Source organism: Pantherophis guttatus, chromosome 3 (genome assembly GCF_059756535.1).
Source record: "Pantherophis guttatus breed Tessera chromosome 3, ASM5975653v1, whole genome shotgun sequence".
NCBI classification, from domain to species: Eukaryota; Metazoa; Chordata; class Lepidosauria; order Squamata; family Colubridae; genus Pantherophis; species Pantherophis guttatus.
The window spans coordinates 49,642,325-49,663,753 of record NC_142065.1 but is presented as its reverse complement, the minus strand read 5'-3'; the positions used below and the strand labels follow the sequence as shown (position 1 = coordinate 49,663,753).

Genomic DNA, 21,429 nt, shown 5'->3' with positions numbered 1-21,429 from the left:
TCCTCTCCCCTTCTCTCCATGAGGCTTGCCTCACAGAAGCCGGTCCTATGCTATCCCATTCCCTCCAGAGTTATTTTCAAGTTGGGAGGGGGAGTAGAACATCTAACTAATTAGCATCAGAGCATGTTATAATAATATAGGAAATACTAATGCTCTGAGGGTCATTTCGAAAAATCCTTTCTTAGTGAGCACCTAGAAGCCAAGAGGAACTTATGTGGCAAATTTCAAGTTTGTAGGCTTTATGGTTCTGGAAATTTTGTGATTATTGCATGAATGGTTTTTGCTTTTATATATATAGATTGAATTAGATTCTTTAAAAGTCTTCTGTAAGGTCCCAGACTTATTTAAATGGATGTAATTCATGTTTATTACACAGTGCTAAACTAGGATTTGTATTAAACTATTTTTAATTTTTTTTCAGAAATCATAGTTTTTATTTCTTCTGCTAGAAACAGAGGAAATTGATAGAATATAAGAATAAAAAAATCAGAAATTAAGAGGAAATTAAAAAAAACTGAAGAAGTAAAGTAAGATAAATAACACGAAGCAAACATGAGAAAACAATGGTCAAAAAACTACAAGGGGGAAAACAATATTTCTACCAACACTGGAAAGGCAAACTTACTATACATAAACAGGGAACAAACACCACACTCACTTTCACTGATGATGTTATCAGTTGGGTAATTAAACATCTGCAAGCAAACAGCCATGGTCAGAGAGCACCAAGAACTCCACAATAGCAAGAATCTGTAATTCTTGTGGTTGGAAATAGTAATTTTAGCAATTAGAATGTTTGGTAGCCATATGTCTAATTATCTCTTTTATTTATTACTTGTAGTCTATTTTCAAGGAGATCTACTCACACGTGTGCCCTACTATCTATAGAAAGTTTAGAGTAGTGGCAGGTGTTAGCCTCCCACACACTAAAGTCTTATTTTCTATTTAGGGGGCATGTTTTTGTGAATAGTGCAGTGCCACACAGACAAGAGTTTAAAAGTATCTTCCATAGCTTTCTTTTTTTTTTCTTTTGCAGTATCAAATCATCATGGTCCACAGGCCTTTCTCTTCTTTGTATTTGAAATACTAAGACAATTTGCATTGAGGATAGAATTCATATTTTTTTCACATACAAATAGCACCATTATTTTTAAACTTCTAATGCCCTTCGGTGTGTTTTTCTTCTTTTTCATGAAGGTTAGCCGGAACAGCCTGATAGGGGCCCATTTCCAGAGAGACGTGGATGATGCCAGAACTATGACAGGGGCTGCAGTCTTGGCATTGAAGGGAGGTGATCAGTTATGGAACAGCCAAAGGAGGAAGTACTTGAAGTCAGGGAAGAAGAGGAGGAAAAGGAAGAGACAGTGATGGCAGTAAGTGGAACCTCAGAGCCAAATGAAGGTCTAGGTAATTTGGCACCATCTGCCAGGTATACAGGTAAGTTGGAAAAAGATATTAATGCCTTAGAGACACTTAAAGGAGCAATGGACATGTGTTAAATATTTTCCCCCAGTAATTTGTTCTCAGTGGGATGACATTTTCCTTATGATTATAACAAATTTATTACAAGCCTTTATTAATTCCCAGCTCTCAAATATATTAAGAAACTTTCCTTTATTTTTGTTCTGCACACTTAGTGTGCTTTGGGATTTAGGAACCTGGAAGCATGCCTTCTCTTTAGCAGCACCTGCCCTCTGGAATGAGGTTGCCCCTGAGATCTGGGTGCACTGCTGTTATTCAGAAGAGCCTTGAAGACCTGTCTTTTTGCCCAGGCCCTTTGTGAGGGAGAATTAGGACCTTCATCTTATCCGATCTGTCATTATTGCAAATGCTAAGGGCACTACCCTGAGAACTGAAAATGTAAATAATCTGCAAGTTTTAGTAATAAAGATCAAAGATAGTGAAAAAAGCAGGGCTAAAAATATAAAGATGATTAAAATAATGACAACAGGTACTGCAGCCAGCATTACAACTGACAATTAATTTATTGAAATGATAAATTGCTTCTTTTTAGGCTCGACTATCAATAGTAAAGGGACCATCAATAAAGAAATATAAGCATTTAATAGAATAATAATGAAGGCCTTGGAAAATATTTTGTATGCTGAGATGTGTGTATAACTAGAAGGATCAGAATTGTGAAGATGATGATCTTCTCCTTCACACACTATGGAAGAAAAAGTTGGACTTTAAAGAAGCAGGATAGAAATATTGATGCTTTTGAAATTTGTTATTGGAGAATAGCATGGATAGTCAAGAAAGCAAAGAAATAAATACCATGGCTAGTGAAGAAAATATACCCTAATTTTCTCTTGCAACACTGATTGAAATTCCTGCAGTTTGATCACAACACACAAGCCATCTTAAAAGATACATAGATGATAGATAGATAGATAGATAGATAGATAGATAGATAGATAGATAGATAGATTGAATCTACTAAGTGTATCAGTACAGAGTGATAGTATACAGACGTTGTCTTTTACCTTTTATAGTCGAAAAGCAGTTGTTCATATTATAAAATCATTTGCTTGTACAAAAAAATCTGCTGAATTTATTGTTATGCTATATTGCACATTAGGATAGGAACATATATGGGTCAAAACATACATTACAGCAAGTTTTCAACAAAAGTTGAAAAGAATATGAAAGTAAATATGATTCTGAAAAAAAATATTTTAATGACTACCAAGCATTGTTGCAAACCCATGTTCAAATTGCTGGAGACAAAGATGGGGATTTTTCCCTGTAAGATAGTTGCTTCCAGATTTTGCATCACAGTGTTTGCCATATAGTAACAGTAGTTGTCAACATATGACTACAATTAAGCTTGGAAATTTGGTTGTACGTTGAGTCATCATGGACATTAAGTGAACATGATTGTTAAGCAAATAACATGGTCATACATCTAAATACAGCTCATCCAATGGGGCAGTTTTTGCTGGAAAACAGCAAAACATGATCATGTAACAATAGGAAAAAGCAGTGGGATTGACTTGTGACCTCCTGCCAGATTCCCAGTGATTTTGCTTGTGGAAAGCTGGCAGGGAAGGTTTCAAATGATGATCAAATGATTGCAGGACGCTACAACCTTTATAAATGTGAGCCAGTTCCTAAGTGTCCAAATCACAATCGTGGGACCATGGGGATGTTGTAATGGTTGCAACTTTGAGGACTGGTCATAACTCCCCTTGTTCAACACTATCGTAAGTTTGAATGATCACTGAATGTACATAATCAGAGGACTACTTATACTTTCTCAGATTTGATAATTACAAAGGCAAGGTAAATAAGCAAAGCAAAAAGGCCAGAAATTTGTACCAGATAGTACTTTAGTGCAAAATTACAATGTAATACCTTCTCCATTCTGTTTCCTGATAGATCTTTCCCAGAGTTCTTCTCCTTCTTTGTTGGACCAACTCCAGATGGGCTGTGCTGAGGCAAATTCAGGAAGTCTAAATGTGGAATGCAGAGTCTGTGGTGACAAGGCATCAGGGTTTCATTATGGGGTACATGCATGTGAAGGCTGTAAGGTAAGGACAACACAGAGATTAGATATAACCTTATGAGACGTAGACTGTGGGTTCCTTGGTGTTCTCTAAGTTTGGAGGTTTTCTTGCAGAAGTTTCATTACCAAACTAGGCAACATTATCCGTATTAAAAGGGTGTAAGGTTTGCTCTTATTCTTATATACTAGTGGCTTGTCCTGCCAGTGTTGATGGGAGTGTGGTTGCTTCTTGATTAAGCTGTTGTTTACTGTTAGCTTGTTTGTTTGTGTTGGTAGTTCCTTGATTGGGGTATTGTTTACTTCTTAATTGTTGGTCTAGTATTAATCTTGGTGTTAATCTCTGCTCATATGGGTGTTCATTGTTGGGAAGGAGGTGTTTTGGGCTTTTTGATTGTCTCTTTTGAGTGGTATATAGATGTTTAACTCTATGTGTTTGCTGATGGCCAATTTATCTGAATATCAGGCCTCCAGGAATTCTGTGGCATTTTTGGACATTTTTGATCTAGGATTGCTCACAATTTTCCAGTTGAAACTATGGTCGACTCTGTCCATGTGTTGTGAAATAAATGAGTTTTCATCATGTCTTCTGTCTGCTAGTTGGTGTTCACAGATGTGTTCTACCAATCTTCTACCTGTTTGTTCTATATTGTGGCTTACAATCCTTACACTGTAGGTTGTAGATGACTCCTGTTTTTTTTCTTCTGGGTGTGCTGTGTCTTTTGATTTACTTAGGATGTTTAGGAGGGCTTTAGTCGCTTTGTGTGCTACGATGATGCCATGTGGTCATAATAGTCTGTTGGCAGTTTCTGATACGTTTTTGCTATATGGCAGTGTTATGGTTTATGCTTTCTATAGCTTGTGTTGGTTGAGCTATGGTGTGTTGAATGATCAGGCACTCTTTGATAAAGCGACAGGGATATCCATTTTGTTGGAAGATATTGTAGAGTTTCCTTTTTCCAATGTTCAAGGTTGCTGCAGTGTGTTTGCGCTTGTCTAAATAGACAAGCATCTCTTGAGTAGCACCTGGGTTGTGTGGGCAGTTTTTCAATAGACTTGTGTTTCTAATTTATCATCACTGCCTCTGCTGTTGAGAATATCTAGGAAAAGGAGTGTATTGTTGTTTTCTTCTTGTGAATTTTATTCCTTTGAAGATGTTGATAGTTTTGTGTGTTTTTTCTAGTTGATTCTTTTTTTATTATTATGATGTTGCATAATTTGGTAATGAAACATCTGCAAGAAAACAATTGAGATAAGAGAGCACCAAGGAGGCCACAGTTTAACTCTAAGCAACAAATATTCTCTAGGGTGTGAAAGATGGAACTAGAAACCGTGGAAGCCCCCTTTTTGTTGTTCTTATTTGTCATTGAATCTCTCCTCTCAGAATGTAGAGATCGCTTTTAGAAATTAGGCCTGGCTGTGTACATGATAACTGAAGCAAGACCTTTGTATGCATAGAGATGGAAAGATTCAGAGATTCTCACAATGGAAGAATGGGTGGTGAAGTTAATGGAAATAGCCAAGATGGCAAAATTAATTACCTTGATTAAAGAAAAGATTTTGTATAACTTTGTTTCTATGTGGAAACCCCTTTTGGACTTTTTTTTAGAAACTAAAAGAAATGCTATACTGATTTTGGGATTTGACAGCTAGAATGGTTTATTAGTATAGAAATATAATATTGAATTTTAGATCAAATGATTAATGTATTTTATATTTGTAACTGAATCAAAGAAAGTTGGAAGTTACCTTTCTGTTTCTTTTCTTTTCTCCTTATTCCTTTGTACCTTTCTCTTCCGTATTTGTTTTTCCTTCTTAATTTCTTTTATTTCTAGGTTTTTATTTATTTATTTATTTATTTTAATTATTTAGAAGATTTGTATGGCTGCCCACTCTTTCAACAAAAGAACAGCTTACAAACAATAAAAATCAATATAAACAGAATAAAAACAATAACCTCCCACCCACCGCAGCAATAACAAGCAATGAAATGAGCCGCTTGATGGGTTCCAACCCACTTTGAGCTCCCCAGGCCTGTTTGCTGAACCAGATCTTCAGGGCTTTGCAAAAGAGTGTTAAAGTGGGGACCAGTTTAATCTTTGTGGGAATGATGTTCCAAAGGGAGGGAGCCACTGTGGAGAAGGCCCTTCTTCTGGGTCCCAACAGATGTACCTCCTTAGAATACCGGACCCACAACATTTCCCTGCCTCCCCCTCTAGTGGGTTGGGTGGATGTAACTGGGAAAAAACAGAGTCCTTCAGATAATCTGGTCCCAAGCCATGAAGGGCTTTAAAGGTGACATCAGCATTTTGAACTGCACCCGGAAGCAAATCTGCAGCCAATGCAACTATTGCAGGAGAAGTGACACCTATGCACACCTGGGTCTGCATAAAACCATGCAGGCAGCTGCATTTTGAACCAATTTGAACTTCTGGATGCTTTTCAAGGGCAGCCCCCTGTAGAACATGTTGCAATAGTCAAGAAGGGAAGTGAGTAGGACATGAATTTATATTTTATTTTTTGCAGAAATTTAATGAAGTATTTTTTCTTAAAAGAAGAAGCTAAACCTGGCTGAAATGCTGCAGGGCACCTATTAACAGATTCTGTTCCTCATGGTTCCCAGGGTAAATGCTAATAGTATCTTAAGTAATACCAAAAAAGATGAGACAGCAAGGATGTAGTGAAGTTGGGATTTATTGATTACAGAAAAGTCCATCTGGTGGTCACCTGGGAAACTGCATGCCTGCTTCTTCTTTTATTTATTTATTTATTTATTTTTATTTATTAGATTTCTATACCGCCCTACTCCCGAAGGACTCAGGGCGGTGCACAGCCAAACAATAAAAACACATACAATACAAAATTTAAAAAATAGAATAAAATCAAATTAAATAATTTTGGCCCCGACAAATTTAAAACCCCACACTTTTAAAACCAATTTAAAATTGAATATATAAATACTAAAAGATATTTAAAATTTTAAAAATCTTTTATAAAAGAGGGGGAAAATTAGGCCAGGCCAGCCTGGTGAAATAGTAAGGTCTTTAAGGCGCGGCGGAAGATGCGCAGATCCGGGATCCTCCGTATCTCTGGGGGGAGCTCGTTCCAGATAGTAGGTGCCCCCACAGAGAAGGCTCTCTCCCTGGGGGCCGCCAGTCGGCATTGTTTGGCTGACGGCACCCGGAGGAGCCCCTCTCTATGGGAGCGTACCGGCCGGTGGGAGGCTATTGGTGGTAGTAGGCGGTCCCGCAAGTACCCGGGTCCTAAGCCATGGAGCGCTTTAAAGGTGGTAACCAAAACCTTGAAGCGCACCCAGAAGACCACCGGGAGCCAGTGCAGCTCGCGCAGGAGAGGTGTTACATGGGAACGCCATGTCGCTCCCATTACCACTCGCGCGGCCGCACTCTGCGCCAGTTGGAGCCTCCGGGTGCTCCTCAAGGGGAGCCCCATGTAGAGAGCGTTGCAGTAGTCCAGGCGGGAGGTGACAAGGGCATGAGTGACAGTGCGTAAAGAGTCCCGATCCAGAAAGGGACGCAACTGGCGAATCAGGCGAACCTTTTTATATATTAAACATATTTATTTAGGTTCTCTCCCCCATCTCCCAATCATTATTTTCTGCATGCATGCATATTTTCATCTTAGAAGGTTTTTTTTTGTAATATGTTTAAGGCATCTACTTATTGCTGAAAATATTGTCTTAAGATCTAAGGTAATAGTAAACCTGGCATTCTGAAAAGGCTATTAATATCAGAATGAAACATCTTGTTTGTTTCTAACATCTGTCTTATCACTTACCAACAGGGATTCTTTCGTCGAACAATCCGCATGAAGCTAGAGTATGAGAAATGTGAGCGGAATTGTAAAATTCAGAAAAAGAACCGAAACAAGTGCCAGTACTGCCGCTTTCAGAAATGCCTTTCACTAGGCATGTCACACAATGGTGAGATCTCCCTCCTCTTGCTCTGGGTAGGGGTGAAGCATAGAGTTATAGTGAGATCAGTGGAATTATACATTTACTATAAAATTTAATAAGGGGTTGAAATTTGAGGAATGCCTTTCTGGATAGACTTCTACTTTGAAAAAAGATATATTTAAAGCATGGGTATCCTGCATAGTATTTTAAAATACTTTAAAAAATTACAGTAGCTTATACATCAATATCAAATAAAATGAGCTCTAAAAGCTCAAATATCATTTGAGCATAAAATAAAAATATGGTCTATTTGTCCCAAAATATTAGTCCCTGAAGGACTACGGTCCATTTGCATTTCCAGAACAAAAATAAAATTGGTTTCCCTATGAAATCTATATAAAATTATTCTAAATAATTGCATGTCTTTGTTTCTTTTCTTAAAGCATTTTGAGAGTGTTCGGTATATTTCTCTGTGTTAATGCCTATATTGCATAAAGAAAAAACTAAATTAAAAAATCCTAGGGTATGTATATGAAGGCACACAGTGATTTTAATGCAGGCTTGTTGCAACTAAGCAAAATTTGTATAGTCAGTGTCCAATTGGACAACTGTATGGGAATTCAGTGAATGCTGGCCCTCGTTCAAGGTTAGATGGCACTGCAGTAAAAGCTCTGCTTTTGACTATGAAATGGTTAACATCCTACAATAATCTACAATATGTCCAAACTTTGATACTGAACTGAAGACATGAACTAGCTTTGATCTCCTGATCCCGACTGATATATAGGCTGACAGGAGGCAGAATGATTGCATTTGCTTTAGGGCAGTAGGTAGTACTTTTCCTCCCAGGTTTGCCTCTGTGTAGCAATATGTTTGTACTGCTGTGCCATAAATTTGAAAATGCCTACTAACTCAGCCTTTCAGTCAGCACAAAAGCACCCATCCAGAAGAATGGAAAGTTTCTTTCCACCAAAAAGACATGCCTTTGCTTGCCTGGAGAAGCCTGCTGACATAGGATATGCTACCTTGCACTCCTCATCAGCATTGTACTTGGGGAGGTAATTATCATTAACTGTGTCACCCTGCATGTGTTTTACTTTTTTGTAGAATGCCCTTAGAAAGATATTGCTATATTTTTGGCTTAAAATGAAATCATTTAAAATGAAGCTTTGTCTGGGACCAGCAGGTGTGGGCATAGTAACTTGAACAGTAAATTAGAACCAGATGACCTCCGTTCAAATCCCACTCAACCCATAATTTTCATTTGTGACCTTGAGCTAAAGTCTGTCTCTCAGCCTAACATACTTCTCACAGCTGTTACGGTGATAAAATGAGGAACATTGTGTATATTTTCCCTAAACTCTTTGAAGAAAAGATGGAATATAAACTGATATATTTATATTTGTCTTTTTCTATAATGTTATGTTACAAACCAAAAGCAGTTTTAAAAGATATGATGGCATGTTAATAAAAATAACTGTTCTTAACCTTTTTAGCTCAAGGCTTCTAAGCCGCCTGCTTTGTTTTGTTTCTTTAGCCATTCGTTTTGGCCGCATGCCAGAAGCTGAAAAAAGGAAGTTAGTGGCAGGACTGACAGCTACTGAAATCAGCTGCCAGAATCAGCAGGTGGCTGATCTGAAAGTCTTTTCCAAGCACATCTACAATGCCTACTTGAAAAATTTCAACATGACCAAAAAGAAAGCACGAGGCATCTTAACTGGAAAAGCCAGTAGCACCCCTGTGAGTACCTCAGTTCCAGAGGTCTATGTAATGTACTAAGCAAGAAAGTCATTATTCTCAAAATAAATTAATATATACCCATATTTTTTTTAAATGCTATTTTTTAAAACTATGAGTAGTATTTAAAAAATTTAGGTGAGATTGGTGTGCTGTATTTATAGATAGCAGTAATTAAATGAACTGCCAGCAATTTACATTCCAGTAAAAACTATATTATAAAACTGCATTTAAAACTTTTATTAATAGAAATGATCAACAAATATAACTTAATAGAAATCATATTTAGGTTTCAAAAGCTCCACAAAGAAACTTCACAGTCCTGTGAAAAATTCCAAGATACATGTTAATCAGACCTCTCATGGAAGGCTTTTCCACAGGGCAGAGCATCCCATGAAAGCACTTCTGGGCCCCCACTCTTCTTATCTCCTGCCTACGGGAAATCCTAAGTATTCCCACCTGAGATGACTCCACAGGATAAACTGATTCTACATGAAGAAGATAGTCTTCAAGATATTTGAAAGTCAGATTTTTTTTTGAGCTTTAATAAAGGCATAAATTGAATTTTAGTGTTATTATTTTTATATAATTCCATATTTTCACATATAATAAAAAATAATGATGTCTTTCAACCTGGTTTGACTAAGCTACATTTACCCGAAGAATCTTGTTCTCAGTTTGTACATTGTATTCTGTTGATTAGCACAAAAAGGGGAGGCTTTAAATGATCACTAGTGTAAATAATATGCATTGTTGCACTCTGCCTCTGTGGCTACCAGCAGGTTTCTCATTACCAAATCCTAACTTTATATGTTATTCTTCATAGCCTTTTGTGATTCATGACATGGATACCCTGTGGCAAGCCGAAAAGGGTCTGGTGTGGAAACAACTGATAAATGGGATGCCACCATACAAGGAGATTGGTGTTCATGTTTTTTACCGCTGCCAGTGTACATCAGTCGAGACCGTGCGGGAGCTCACTGAATTTGCCAAGAGCATTCCTAGCTTCATCAGCCTTTACCTTAACGATCAAATAACTCTCTTGAAATATGGGGTACATGAGGCCATCTTTGCTATGCTTGCCTCTATCATGAACAAGGATGGACTTCTGGTGGCCAATGGCAATGCTTTTGTGACACGTGAATTCTTGCGCAGCTTGCGCAAGCCCTTCAGTGAAATCATGGAGCCCAAATTTGAATTTGCTGTGAAGTTCAATGCCCTGGAGTTAGATGACAGCGACTTGTCTCTATTTGTAGCTGCCATCATCTTATGTGGAGGTAAGAGATTAAAAAAACATTAAGCAAGGGGAAGAGGTAATTCATTTTTAGCTAGACATCACATTCAGAGCACTTGATAAATCATTGTCTTGTCAGTTTATTTCACAATATTGAGTAGCAGTTTCACAGTATATAATTTTAATTATGTCAGAAATCTAATTGATAGCTTTCAAAACTTTCCTGCTATTAATAATAAAATGAGAGTAATATATGTGTGGATATAAAATCAATTTAATATCAGTGATATTAAATTTAACAGCATAATAGGATGAGTACAAATATTATCAAACAATTTTATTCAATACTAATCAAAATATTATTATGGTCATAGACCAGCATATATTTACCACTAAATTTATTTGTTAGATCCTGCGCTTCCTCCAGAACTTCAAAACATCATATATAACATTTCCTCAAGTTTTTCCATACAAAGACATCCTAGCAAAATTGGCTGAGAAGGCCCAAATAGCCAACTGAATTTTTATTACTGAGGGTGAATCTAGGACTTCCCACTCCTAAAAAGTACTGCTACATGTATTGCTACTGATGTGAAATTAATATAGTGTAGTCCAATCATTTAACTCTTGCAGAATCTTAATTGTGATATAACCAGACCGTAATAACTGAACTAAGAATCCTTAAGCTTCTCTGACACTATTTTATGAATTAATAAAATTAGGAAAAAATCATAATTTCACTGGTGTTATCATCTATAATGAATTGGTATAATTGGAAAAGTCTGTTAATTATAAGAATGATTATAGCTATAACTGTAGAAGAAAATTATCTTTTAGAGAGAGAAAACATTGTTCCCATCATCTTCAATCAGCTAAGGTGTCATATTGCTGACCTTTAAAGGAAATGATAACTTTATATGCTCTTGTTTATAGAAAAAGAAAATGAATGTTACTGTCAGGAAACTTGTTTGTAATAGTGATAAAAATAGTTTTAAAAGAAAAACTTCCATGCAAAAGATCATGTCTAAGATGATTTTTAAAAAATTCAAAAAATTTATTTCTCTATGAAGAAATAATGGGTGGAGTACAAACAATCATGCTTTTGTGTTTTGCTTGAAATGATTTTGTTCTCAAATCTTGATGGTTTTCCCAATTTCTCTGCCATCTTTTATATTCAGCAGCATTATGATTTTGCCCCTGAGGCTATAGATATATTAAAGTCTAGGAGAGGATGTTTAGTATCAGTTAATGTTCCTCTATGAAAGAAACTCCCTAAGCATGATACTGTGGGGCAAGGTAGCCTGACATTTATTTCTTAAATATTCCTGAAGAGAAAAAAAAGTAAAAATATTGAAAAAAGTAAGTCACAAAGTCAAATGTTTTATAAATAACTTGGTGTATTTGTTTTCTTGTAGACCGCCCTGGCCTAATGAATGTTAAACAAGTGGAGGCAATACAGGACAATATTCTCCAAGCTCTTGAGTTCCATTTACAAGCTAATCACCCAGACATTCAATATCTCTTTCCTAAATTGCTGCAAAAAATGGCTGACTTGAGACAGTTAGTGACTGAGCATGCACAGTTGGTGCAGAAGATCAAAAAGACAGAGACAGAGACTTCTCTGCACCCTCTCTTACAGGAAATCTACAAGGACATGTATTGAGGAGCTTATATTTATCAGATAGGTGAAAGCCATGGAATCCAGCAAATGCTTGTATATTAGCAAAGAAATCCTTGCGTCTTCCATTTCTTCACTAGAATTATTTTTACTAGATGATTGGTCTATGCTGTATATGGTGGTTTACAGTGGAAAATTGGAAATTTACCACTGGGTATAGACCAGAGGGCTTCCGTTAACATACACTAAATGAAACTTAATTTGTTGCTACAGTTCAGCTCTTAGCACTATTTCAGAGCTGCTGAGGCAATTTATACGCAACCTGTAAATTGTACTTGAATTGTTATATTAGATAAACATGAATTGTGCCCAAATTATTATAGCAAGCAGTACCTTGAATTGGCAGGTACAGAAATAGCACTTCATCATAATCCTGTTACATATTTTTATATTTCAAAAATTTTGGCTGGCCCTAAGTGTAAATTATAGGATACTACAAGGAAATTATGCGAATATATAAATTTTCCAAAGAAATATCCAAGTGTTGCATGAAGAGTATGAACACTCCTTGCAGAAATTCTTTTACTTTAATTTTTAACCTAAGTGCACAAAAATAGATTATATGTTCTGGCTGAAAGGCTTGTCTTCCATGTGGGTTTTTACATGCCTCTGCTCATTCTATACTGCAGATTGTTGAAGCTCTTCATGAATTAGTACAGTGCTTGCTTATTTACATAGAAAAATGGGCTTTCCTTCCCTCTCTGTTCAGGTACTCGCCCAGTAAAGAGCTGGGTCTGAAAAAGAGTGGGAATGGCATTTTCTCTTGGATGATAGCTGCCAAAACACATTTGCATCCTTCATTTCAGCTAAAATAGCTTTAATGTTGTCTAAACTTTGAGAAAAAAGAATCATCCTGATCACCTGAGTGATCAGGTTCACTTTTGGGGAGGGGAGAATACAGTGTAAGAAAGATTTTAAAAGGCAGCAGTTTTGGGGAAATTTGGGTGATTTATGGATGGTAAATAGAGTCAATAGTATTTTATTTTGTGATCTGTGGTGCAACTTCTTATCATGTCCTTTCCAAGAGGAGGATTCCTAATAATTGCACTTGTGTCTTTCCCACAAGCACACAAACACATTATACACTCTTTCATAATTAGTAATTAGGAATACAGGTAGTCCTTGACTTACAACCACAATTGGGACCAGAATTTCTATTGCTAAGCAAGGCAGTTGTTCAGTGAGTCATGCCTGATTTTACAACTTCTTTTTTGCCACAGTTAAGTGAATCATTGCAATCAGTAAGTGAATCTGGCTTCCCTCATTGAGTTTGCTTGTTGGAAGCTGGCTGGGAAGGTTGTAAATGGCTGTCACATGACCCTGGAACAGTGCCACTATTGTAAATGCATGCTGGTTCCCAAGTGCCCAAATTTTGATCATGTGACCATGGGGATGCTGTAACCGTCATAACTGGAAGGCCTGATCATAAGTTATTTCTTCAGTGTCATTGTAACTTCAAATGGTCACTAAAGGAATGGTTATAAGTCAAGGACAACTTAATTGTTTTATGGTAAGTTTTCTATGTTCAGAAAGCATTTAAAAATTCTTTCTCAATGGGTCTCGTCAAAAATTCATGACAATTTACCGTACTTTTTGGAGTATAAGACGCACTTATTTCCCCCCCAAAAGAGGGTGGAAATGTTGGTGGGCCTTATACACCGAATACAGCCATTTTTGGCCTCCCAAAACCCCACCCCATGCGTCCCATTTTTGCAAAAGACGGACCCGTTTTTCGCAAAAACAGTGCACAGAGGCTTTGGGAGGCCTGCAGAGTGCTCCTGTGGGCTGGGGAGGGCAAAAATGCCCCCATTTTTGCAAAAACAGGCAACAAACGGGCCCATTTTTAGCAAAAACAATGCACAGAGGCTGTTTGGAGGCCTACAGGGCAAAAACTTTTTTTTCTTGCTTACCTCTTCAAAATCTTGGTGCGTCTTATACACCGGTGCATCTTATAGTCCGAAAAATACGGTACTATTTCCCAAGCATTTGACTTGGGTTATAATACAATTTTGGTTCCTTTTTCTTTCATGATTGTTCCCGCTTTATTCCATAGTTGTGCCAGACAACTTTTGTTAATATAATTTATCAGCATAGATCTTCTTTACTATAGAAGATTCTTAGGTGTGAGGACTTTGTCACATTGATGTGCCAGTAATAATGGAGTCATTATGCCTACACCATGTTGATACATTGTGGAGTTTGTTGGACTTCTTTTTTTCGTAACTTCCAATGTGTCCTGACTGAGTGCAACATGGTGGTTGAATGTGGTATTAAGAGCATTGTCATGTATTATGATAATGTTTTTCTTGCTACATTGTTAAGTGGATTCTTAACTTTCAGAGAAGAAAAATTATTATAAAAAGAACCATGAATACCAAAAATAGTACATGTACACGTGTACACAACAACAGAATTTTAGATGATGCAAAAATTGCTTAAATTGGCTGGTTGTCCTGACATTTTAGCTCAAATCATGTAGATTTTCTGCTTGTTCTATATAATACTTTAGGTTTTCATTACTGGATTTGGATATAGAAATTGCAAAGAACTTTCAGTCTTAATTCATGACACTAATAAGTAACAATGTTTTCAAACTAACTTTTTTTTTAAAAGTGCTATCATTCTTTGGGGGAAAGGAGCAAATGAAGCAGTGTTTAGCAAGAGCTTTACATGGCGGAAGCCTCCAATTCACAGTATCAGTTAAAACAGGAGTGTCAAACTCGCGGCGTCACATTGTCATCATGTGATGTATTGCAACTTTTTCTCCCTTCACTAAACTGGAGGTGGGCGTAGCCAGCACATGATGAATCCAGCCCGTGGGCCGCAAGTTGACACCCCTGAGTTAAAAGAACCATGAGGCAAGTGATAAAGTTTCCACCTATGCCACTGCCATGGGGCGGGGTGGTGGTGGCATTTGTCAAAAACCAGTTTGATCTTGTACAAATTAGCTTTCTATGCTTTCTTTTATGCTCTTAGCTATTCAAGAAGGAAAATACTACACTATTGCTCTGTTTTGCTGAGACACAAATAAAAAGAAAAGATACACCTTAGGCAACATGTACTCTTGCTTTAGCAAAATACCATTTTTAGCCTAACAAAGCGTAAAGTTACCATTTAGGGATGAGGACTAATTTGCAAACAAGCATGTACTTTAAGTGAAGAAATCCCAGCTTCTGTTTAAAGGTAGGACATCTGTAATCACTGTAAACAGTACTGAGATAAGGCAACTTTCTATTTTGCCTCATTGGTTTGATTATTTAGCTATCCTACCCAATTAATATTCCATTATGACTCATAATATCTAATTTGGTAGATCCAGAGCTTGAGTATCTTTTTTAAAGAAACAAATGCTTATTTTTTTTAAAAATAATTAAATGGAAATTTGACCTGGGCAGCCATGTTGGTTAAATTTTATAATCTAGGTAATTTACTACCAACTTTTTAACAAAAACCAGAATGAATTTTGCAAACTGTAGATACTCTTGCAGCCAAAGCACATGTTTTTGGTAATAGACTTATGTTTAACAACTTGCCTAATAGATGCATCTAACTAGGATTTCTGATTAGATTGATGAAGCTAGTGAAAAATGGATTGATAATTTTCTCCACTTCTTTATGTCTGTGGTTGCAGAAAGTATCTTGTTAGAAATACATTTTTACAAATATTGATCCTTTCTTTGCAAGCCACCCTAAAAATCCAGACAACTAGAGACAGGTAAAATATGTTTTGCTGGTGGTAATGCTTTAAAATATTTAAGGGACCGTGTACACATCTATGCAGAAATAAATTATTTGAAGATTGTTTTGCAGCCATAATATTCCTCAATTAATTTTTCTGCTTCAAACGTTTTTTTCATGTGTTCCAATTTCAGACTGCCAATACTATAGTGCTATGTTTCTCTATAGTAGTTATCTTTTGTGATCTTCATGCATAGGATAGTTCCATTAATCAATCTGACATGATAGCTACCATGTATATAACTAGCCAGAATGTTGTTTTCCTTGCTAACTTAAGGGGAAGCAAGGTCCCTTCTTCCAACTCAGCACAGATGTATAGCATTTGCTTTTGTTGTATCTCTATTTCCAGAATGAAATAAGTGGGAAGTTCTACCTCTACCTTGCAGGAGTGATGTGAAATGTGTTTTATTATGAGAATTCATGCTTTTGGAGCCACAGGTGGGCAAATCGCTAAAAAAAATGGCTTGTGATTTTTATATTTCAGCATCTGCCTTAGACCTTCATTTTAGCCTCTCTTACTGAAGGCCTCTTTTACCTGCATCTTGCTGTTCCTCAGGAGATGCAGGACAAATACTTGCAGCACTAGAAGAGTCTGCACTTTTTTTTTTCTTTTTTTTTTTTGCTGAGAGTGTGATGGCAGAACAATGTAGCAATCCTCAAACTGAAATGTATATTTTTGCTAGAAGTTCAAATTTCAGATGTTTTAAAACAAATAGGGACTGACAATATAAAAAATAGAAATAAATATTTAAGAAACAATTACAATGTAGCTTTTCTTTTACTTACTTCTAACCTTAGCTTCCCTCAGGACATAAATTAATTTTTCTGTTACAAATTTCACAGAAATGCTGAACAGTATCTCTCAGTCATAATGTATTATGCAATTTTGAGTAATGGTAATTTTTCAATTTAAAATCTTTTTAGGGCAAAATACATTTCTGGTCCTTTCTTTGTTTTACTCTGAATGTGAACCTTTTAAAAAAAATACTGTATTTAAACTGAAATATAAGCATACTGAAACACAAAAACATATTTAAGATATACTTTTTGAAGTACAAATATAAAAATGATTAATTTTGTCTCTAGCATTAATTTAGACTTTCAGGTATAAAATAGATCACATACCTTAATGTTTTCCTATATGCAAATATCATGAAATGCCATTAGTTTCAGAATCTTGTGTTTATACACATAGATCAATTTGCATGTATAAAGCAGCCTTCAGTAACCCACAAGAGACTATCAGTGTGACATATTGTTAATCCAAACCATAACATTTAATTACTTTGTGTGGACTTTGTTCAGTTCAGTACACATAGTCTTAGGCCAAACTAACTACAATTTGAGCTCAGACATAAGAGCTGATAGTTATGCTGACACAAAATTCCAAAAAAGTACTTGTACAAATGATATTTTATTGAGCAAAGTAGGTTATACTTCTGAGAAAAGATACATGTGATTTCAAAGCATGATGTTATATAGTTGTGCAGGTTATTTCATGTTGAATAATTTTGAAAATATTGCTTCATACATGTAAAATACTTCAGTTTTTATTTTAATAAGACTAGTTTGGCAGTGGATCTTTATCTAACTGGATAAATGGGGCCTTATGGTAACTGTTCAATCCCCTTCTAGCTTAAGCAGTTGTTAACAATGGCTTTATGAAATCCATTGCTTCCGATGCATGAAAATGTTTGTTACATAAGTTAAATTAACTTCTAAGAATGTCCAGGACTTCTGGGTTGTTGTTTAACTATACTCCTTTTTAAATTTGGAATTTGGAATTCAAGCTTACAGTGCTTGTAGCTATTTCACATAATATCAAAAAGACATACATAATATAGCTACTGTGTCGGATATTATCTGATATTGAAATATACAGTGATCTATTTGTATGTTCCATATGCATTGGCTCTATGGGAGTGGTTTGCATGTTCTGAAAGAAACATGAGGAAAATATTTAAGGAAGCATGAGGAGAAAAAAACAAATGGAGAAAAGTAATATTTTAGCTTATTGGTGAGTAAGGAAAGGAAAGGTGTCCCTGCAGATTTTACTCTGCTAGTCATTTCCAACTATACGGGGTGGTGTTCATCGCCATTTCAAGGCCATGCTGTCCAAAGACATTTCTATGGTCATATGGCCAGCATGATGTCATGGAACACTGTTTCCTCCCCACCAAAACAGTACTTATATACCTAGTTGCATTTGCATGCTTTCAAACTAGGCAGGAGCTAGGCAAAGACAGGCAATCACACCTGTCACATGATGCTGTCAGGTCTTGAACCCAGGCTGTCGGCTTCCCAACCAAAAAGTCTAGCATCTTAACCACTGAGCCATTGCGCTACCTTTTTGGTGAATAGAGTAACCCATATCCAGTTAAAGAAGACTTTTATGGATAGAACCTAAGCACATGCTGATTTAATAGGGGATATAATTAATATATTAAATACATTAATAAGAAATTGCGTGGTTCCTTTCCCACATTCCCACTCTCATCTCATAATGAATTATTCAAAATAGTGCCTATAAAGTCTCTGAAAAATAATGGTAGTAAGAAAAAGAAATGATATGACCAGATGTTTCCATTAAGTCCACATGTATCAAACTATTGGTATGAATAATTTTATTATTTTTCAATAGGCTGAGAAAGAATTAATAGTATGTGTAGCCTACTTCTTTTTTGCGCAGGCTAAGGAATAAGCTGACTGATTTTCAGTGGGATAGCTCAATCTGATTAACACCTTTTGCACTCTTCTGTTGGTTGGCAAGAGAAGGAACTGACTGGTTGATGCTGTTTCTTGTTCTCATCAGCGTTGTCAGAGGTGAAGGGGCATGTATGACTAGTTTGCAAATGCTTTGAAGTAATAAGGGAATGGAAACAGTACCATGTAGAAGTGTCCTAATTATCCAGGATGTGTTCTCCTCTTAAAGATTATTCTTTTAATTATGAACCATTGAAGATATAAATAGTAATTACAGAAATGAGTAAACACTACTGACTAGTTGCTAAAAAAGCATTTCTACAAGTTCTTACCTAGACAGTATCCTTGTATTTTTAAAGATTCTGATATTGGAAGCATTTCATAGATTTGCTTCAGCAACTTTAACAACAGCTGCATAAGATCAGTATTACTCCGTAGCAGATATAAGTTGGAAGGATGCAGTTAGTGACTAGTTAGATTTGAATCTGACAAAAATGCTATGAACTAAGTCACATTCTCCCAGTTATGTATGCATGCTTCTATACCCCAAAATTAACATGCTTACCTTCCAAACATGTTTCTAGCAAGAGAATGTATGAAGCATTTTGAGTACAAAAAAGTGCCTTAAGAATCCTAAGTGTTATGATATGCAAGTTTTGAACTGGAGGTTTCCAATTCATGTTCTTGGCTTTACCATATGTGTGCCGATAAATTTACATCACAAAGATAACTACAGCTGAGGTCTCATATATTTTGAATCCTAGCACCATGATGCTATGGCACTGTGGCACGTGGAGCCATATTGGTGGGCACGCGAGCTCAGCTCCAGCACGCATGCATGTGCTAGCCAGCTGATTTTTGGGCCTTCTGGGCCCACCGGAAGTCAGGAAACACGTTGTTTCCAGTCTCCAGAGAGCCTCCAGGGGGATGAGGAAGGCCGTTTTTGCCCTCCTCAGGCTCCTAGAAAGGCTATGGAGCCTGGGGAGAGTGAAAAACGGGCCTACCGGGCCCACTGTGCCATAAGCAGGGGTCACATGGGCGGGTCACGCACGCATGCATGGGGGAAGGACACATAGAATTATGGGTGTGGACATGCATACGCATGACTCCCCCACGCTCCCCACGCTTTTGGCACACAATGGCAAAAAGGTTAGCCATCACTGTCCTAGCAATTTGACTATTTTAAATATATGATTGTTCTGCTTTCCCCTGCCATATTTTTAGCAGTCTAACATCCTAAATTCATTTATTTCTGGCAAGAGAGCACTGAATCCATGTAATGTTTAATTACTTATAAATGTGCAAGCAGAAGATGTATCCTAAAATAGCACAATTGCAGGATATACCTACAGGGAATGATCTAACCTAGTTTCAAGTGTTCATTCAAACTGCCTCTCAAAAACATTTTGCCAATCAAATCAGAGAAAAGTTCTTATTTATGCCAATCAAGATAACTTGAAACATTAATAGATTTGGAAACATTGAAAGTACAAAATGCTGTTACTGCAGAACTACATAAATGGGAATAAAATAATAAGTCAATCTTATTTGGAATCAACTTAAAAGACATGAAAAATGTGTCCAACCTTTCAAGACCCACCTGCTTCTAAGAAGGTCTGTGGGGTCACTTGCTCCTTTTACTCCAAAAGACTCAGCAATTATACTAGCATCTAGAGATGGATTAAAATGATGTCAGAACAATAGTATTTCTATCTACATTGGAAATTGGGTAGAATCTTTAAATAGTTTGTGGTTCATTTAGAAGCTTTGCAAAGGGCTTCTAGTGTCTTCAAAAAGTACTTTTAAAAGAAAAGCTACTATTCAGAGAAAGACTCTGAATAAATTGTTTAAGATCCTTAAACAGATAAGGTCTTTATGTTGCATCCATCCTATAGAAATCTACTGAAGTACAAACCAGATTAGTTTATCTTGGTAATCTTGTGTTTCCACCTTTTATTCTTGATTTTCCCATCCCCACCCCAGGAAAGGATGACAGTGTTGCATTATATCTCTTGACTTATAGGGCTAAGAGTCATTACCTAAAAGCTCTTGTATATTTTAATAAGACAAAAGTGATATTTTGGAACATTTTAAAGACTCATTTATTCCACCCTTATACTTAAGTTCATTCCTATTCAATTTTACTATCAACTATGAGTAAACATTAAAGATCATCATAATTTGTACTTTTTTCCCAAGATACATTTCAGTTGAAAAATACAAGTTTCATAGTTGATTAAAATAGGTATATTAAGGTTTATGCCATTATTATTTTTGAGTATCAAATGAAACATTTCAGACACTGAATACTTATTTTATATTCGGTCTTATTCTTATAAGTTTAAAAGAGTATATTGGGTTTTCTTGGTTCTTCATTTATCTTCTTTTGCCAACCTTCCTGCTTTGCCAACCTTCATAGAATTGCTCAGCCCTGTTTTTCTTTCCACCAACCTCATGTTTTCAAAATTGAAGATTAGCTATATTTTCTTTGTGATAGAATCTATCACAATAATAGGTAATAGATACATGCACAAGATTAAAGAGGCTTTTTCATTGTCTCCCTCTAATTGATATATGCCAGCAATGCCCCTCTATATTTTATGTAAAACAAACGGTGCATACTTTATGCAAAAGATTAACACAAATTTGTCATCAGGTCTCAGAACAAAGACAAAGTAATATAGTAATATAGTACTAAAGTAATATAGCATTTATACCTCCCTGTTTCAGATCTTAAAGTAACCATTTTATGGGGAAAAAAAAAGACTTTAGTACCATCGAGTGGGAAGTTGCTGAACTTAAATACATCAAAATGTTTCATTCAAGCACTATGATGCTTTAACACATTACATTTTTTTTTATTGAGAAGGTACTTGTAATTCATCTCACTTGTAACCCATACCTACATAACCAACTTGTCT

The 21,429-nt window shown here is 36.3% G+C and overlaps 1 protein-coding gene across 3 annotated transcripts in view; it reads left to right on the top strand.

Annotated features, from left to right (window-relative positions):
- PPARD (peroxisome proliferator activated receptor delta) overlaps nt 1-16,564 on the top strand; it is a 48,213-nt gene extending 31,649 nt beyond the window's left edge. For all 3 annotated transcript variants that reach the window (XM_087891015.1, XM_034414583.3, XM_060689828.2), the window contains 6 exons: nt 1,198-1,437; nt 3,382-3,533; nt 7,307-7,445; nt 8,956-9,158; nt 9,982-10,432; nt 11,805-16,564. In XM_087891015.1, the coding sequence (XP_087747141.1) occupies nt 1,302-1,437; nt 3,382-3,533; nt 7,307-7,445; nt 8,956-9,158; nt 9,982-10,432; nt 11,805-12,052 (1,329 nt within the window). In that variant the 5' untranslated portion in view covers nt 1,198-1,301 and the 3' untranslated portion in view covers nt 12,053-16,564. The remainder of the gene's footprint in view (nt 1-1,197; nt 1,438-3,381; nt 3,534-7,306; nt 7,446-8,955; nt 9,159-9,981; nt 10,433-11,804) is intronic.
- Nucleotides 16,565-21,429: the final 4,865 nt, after the last annotated feature.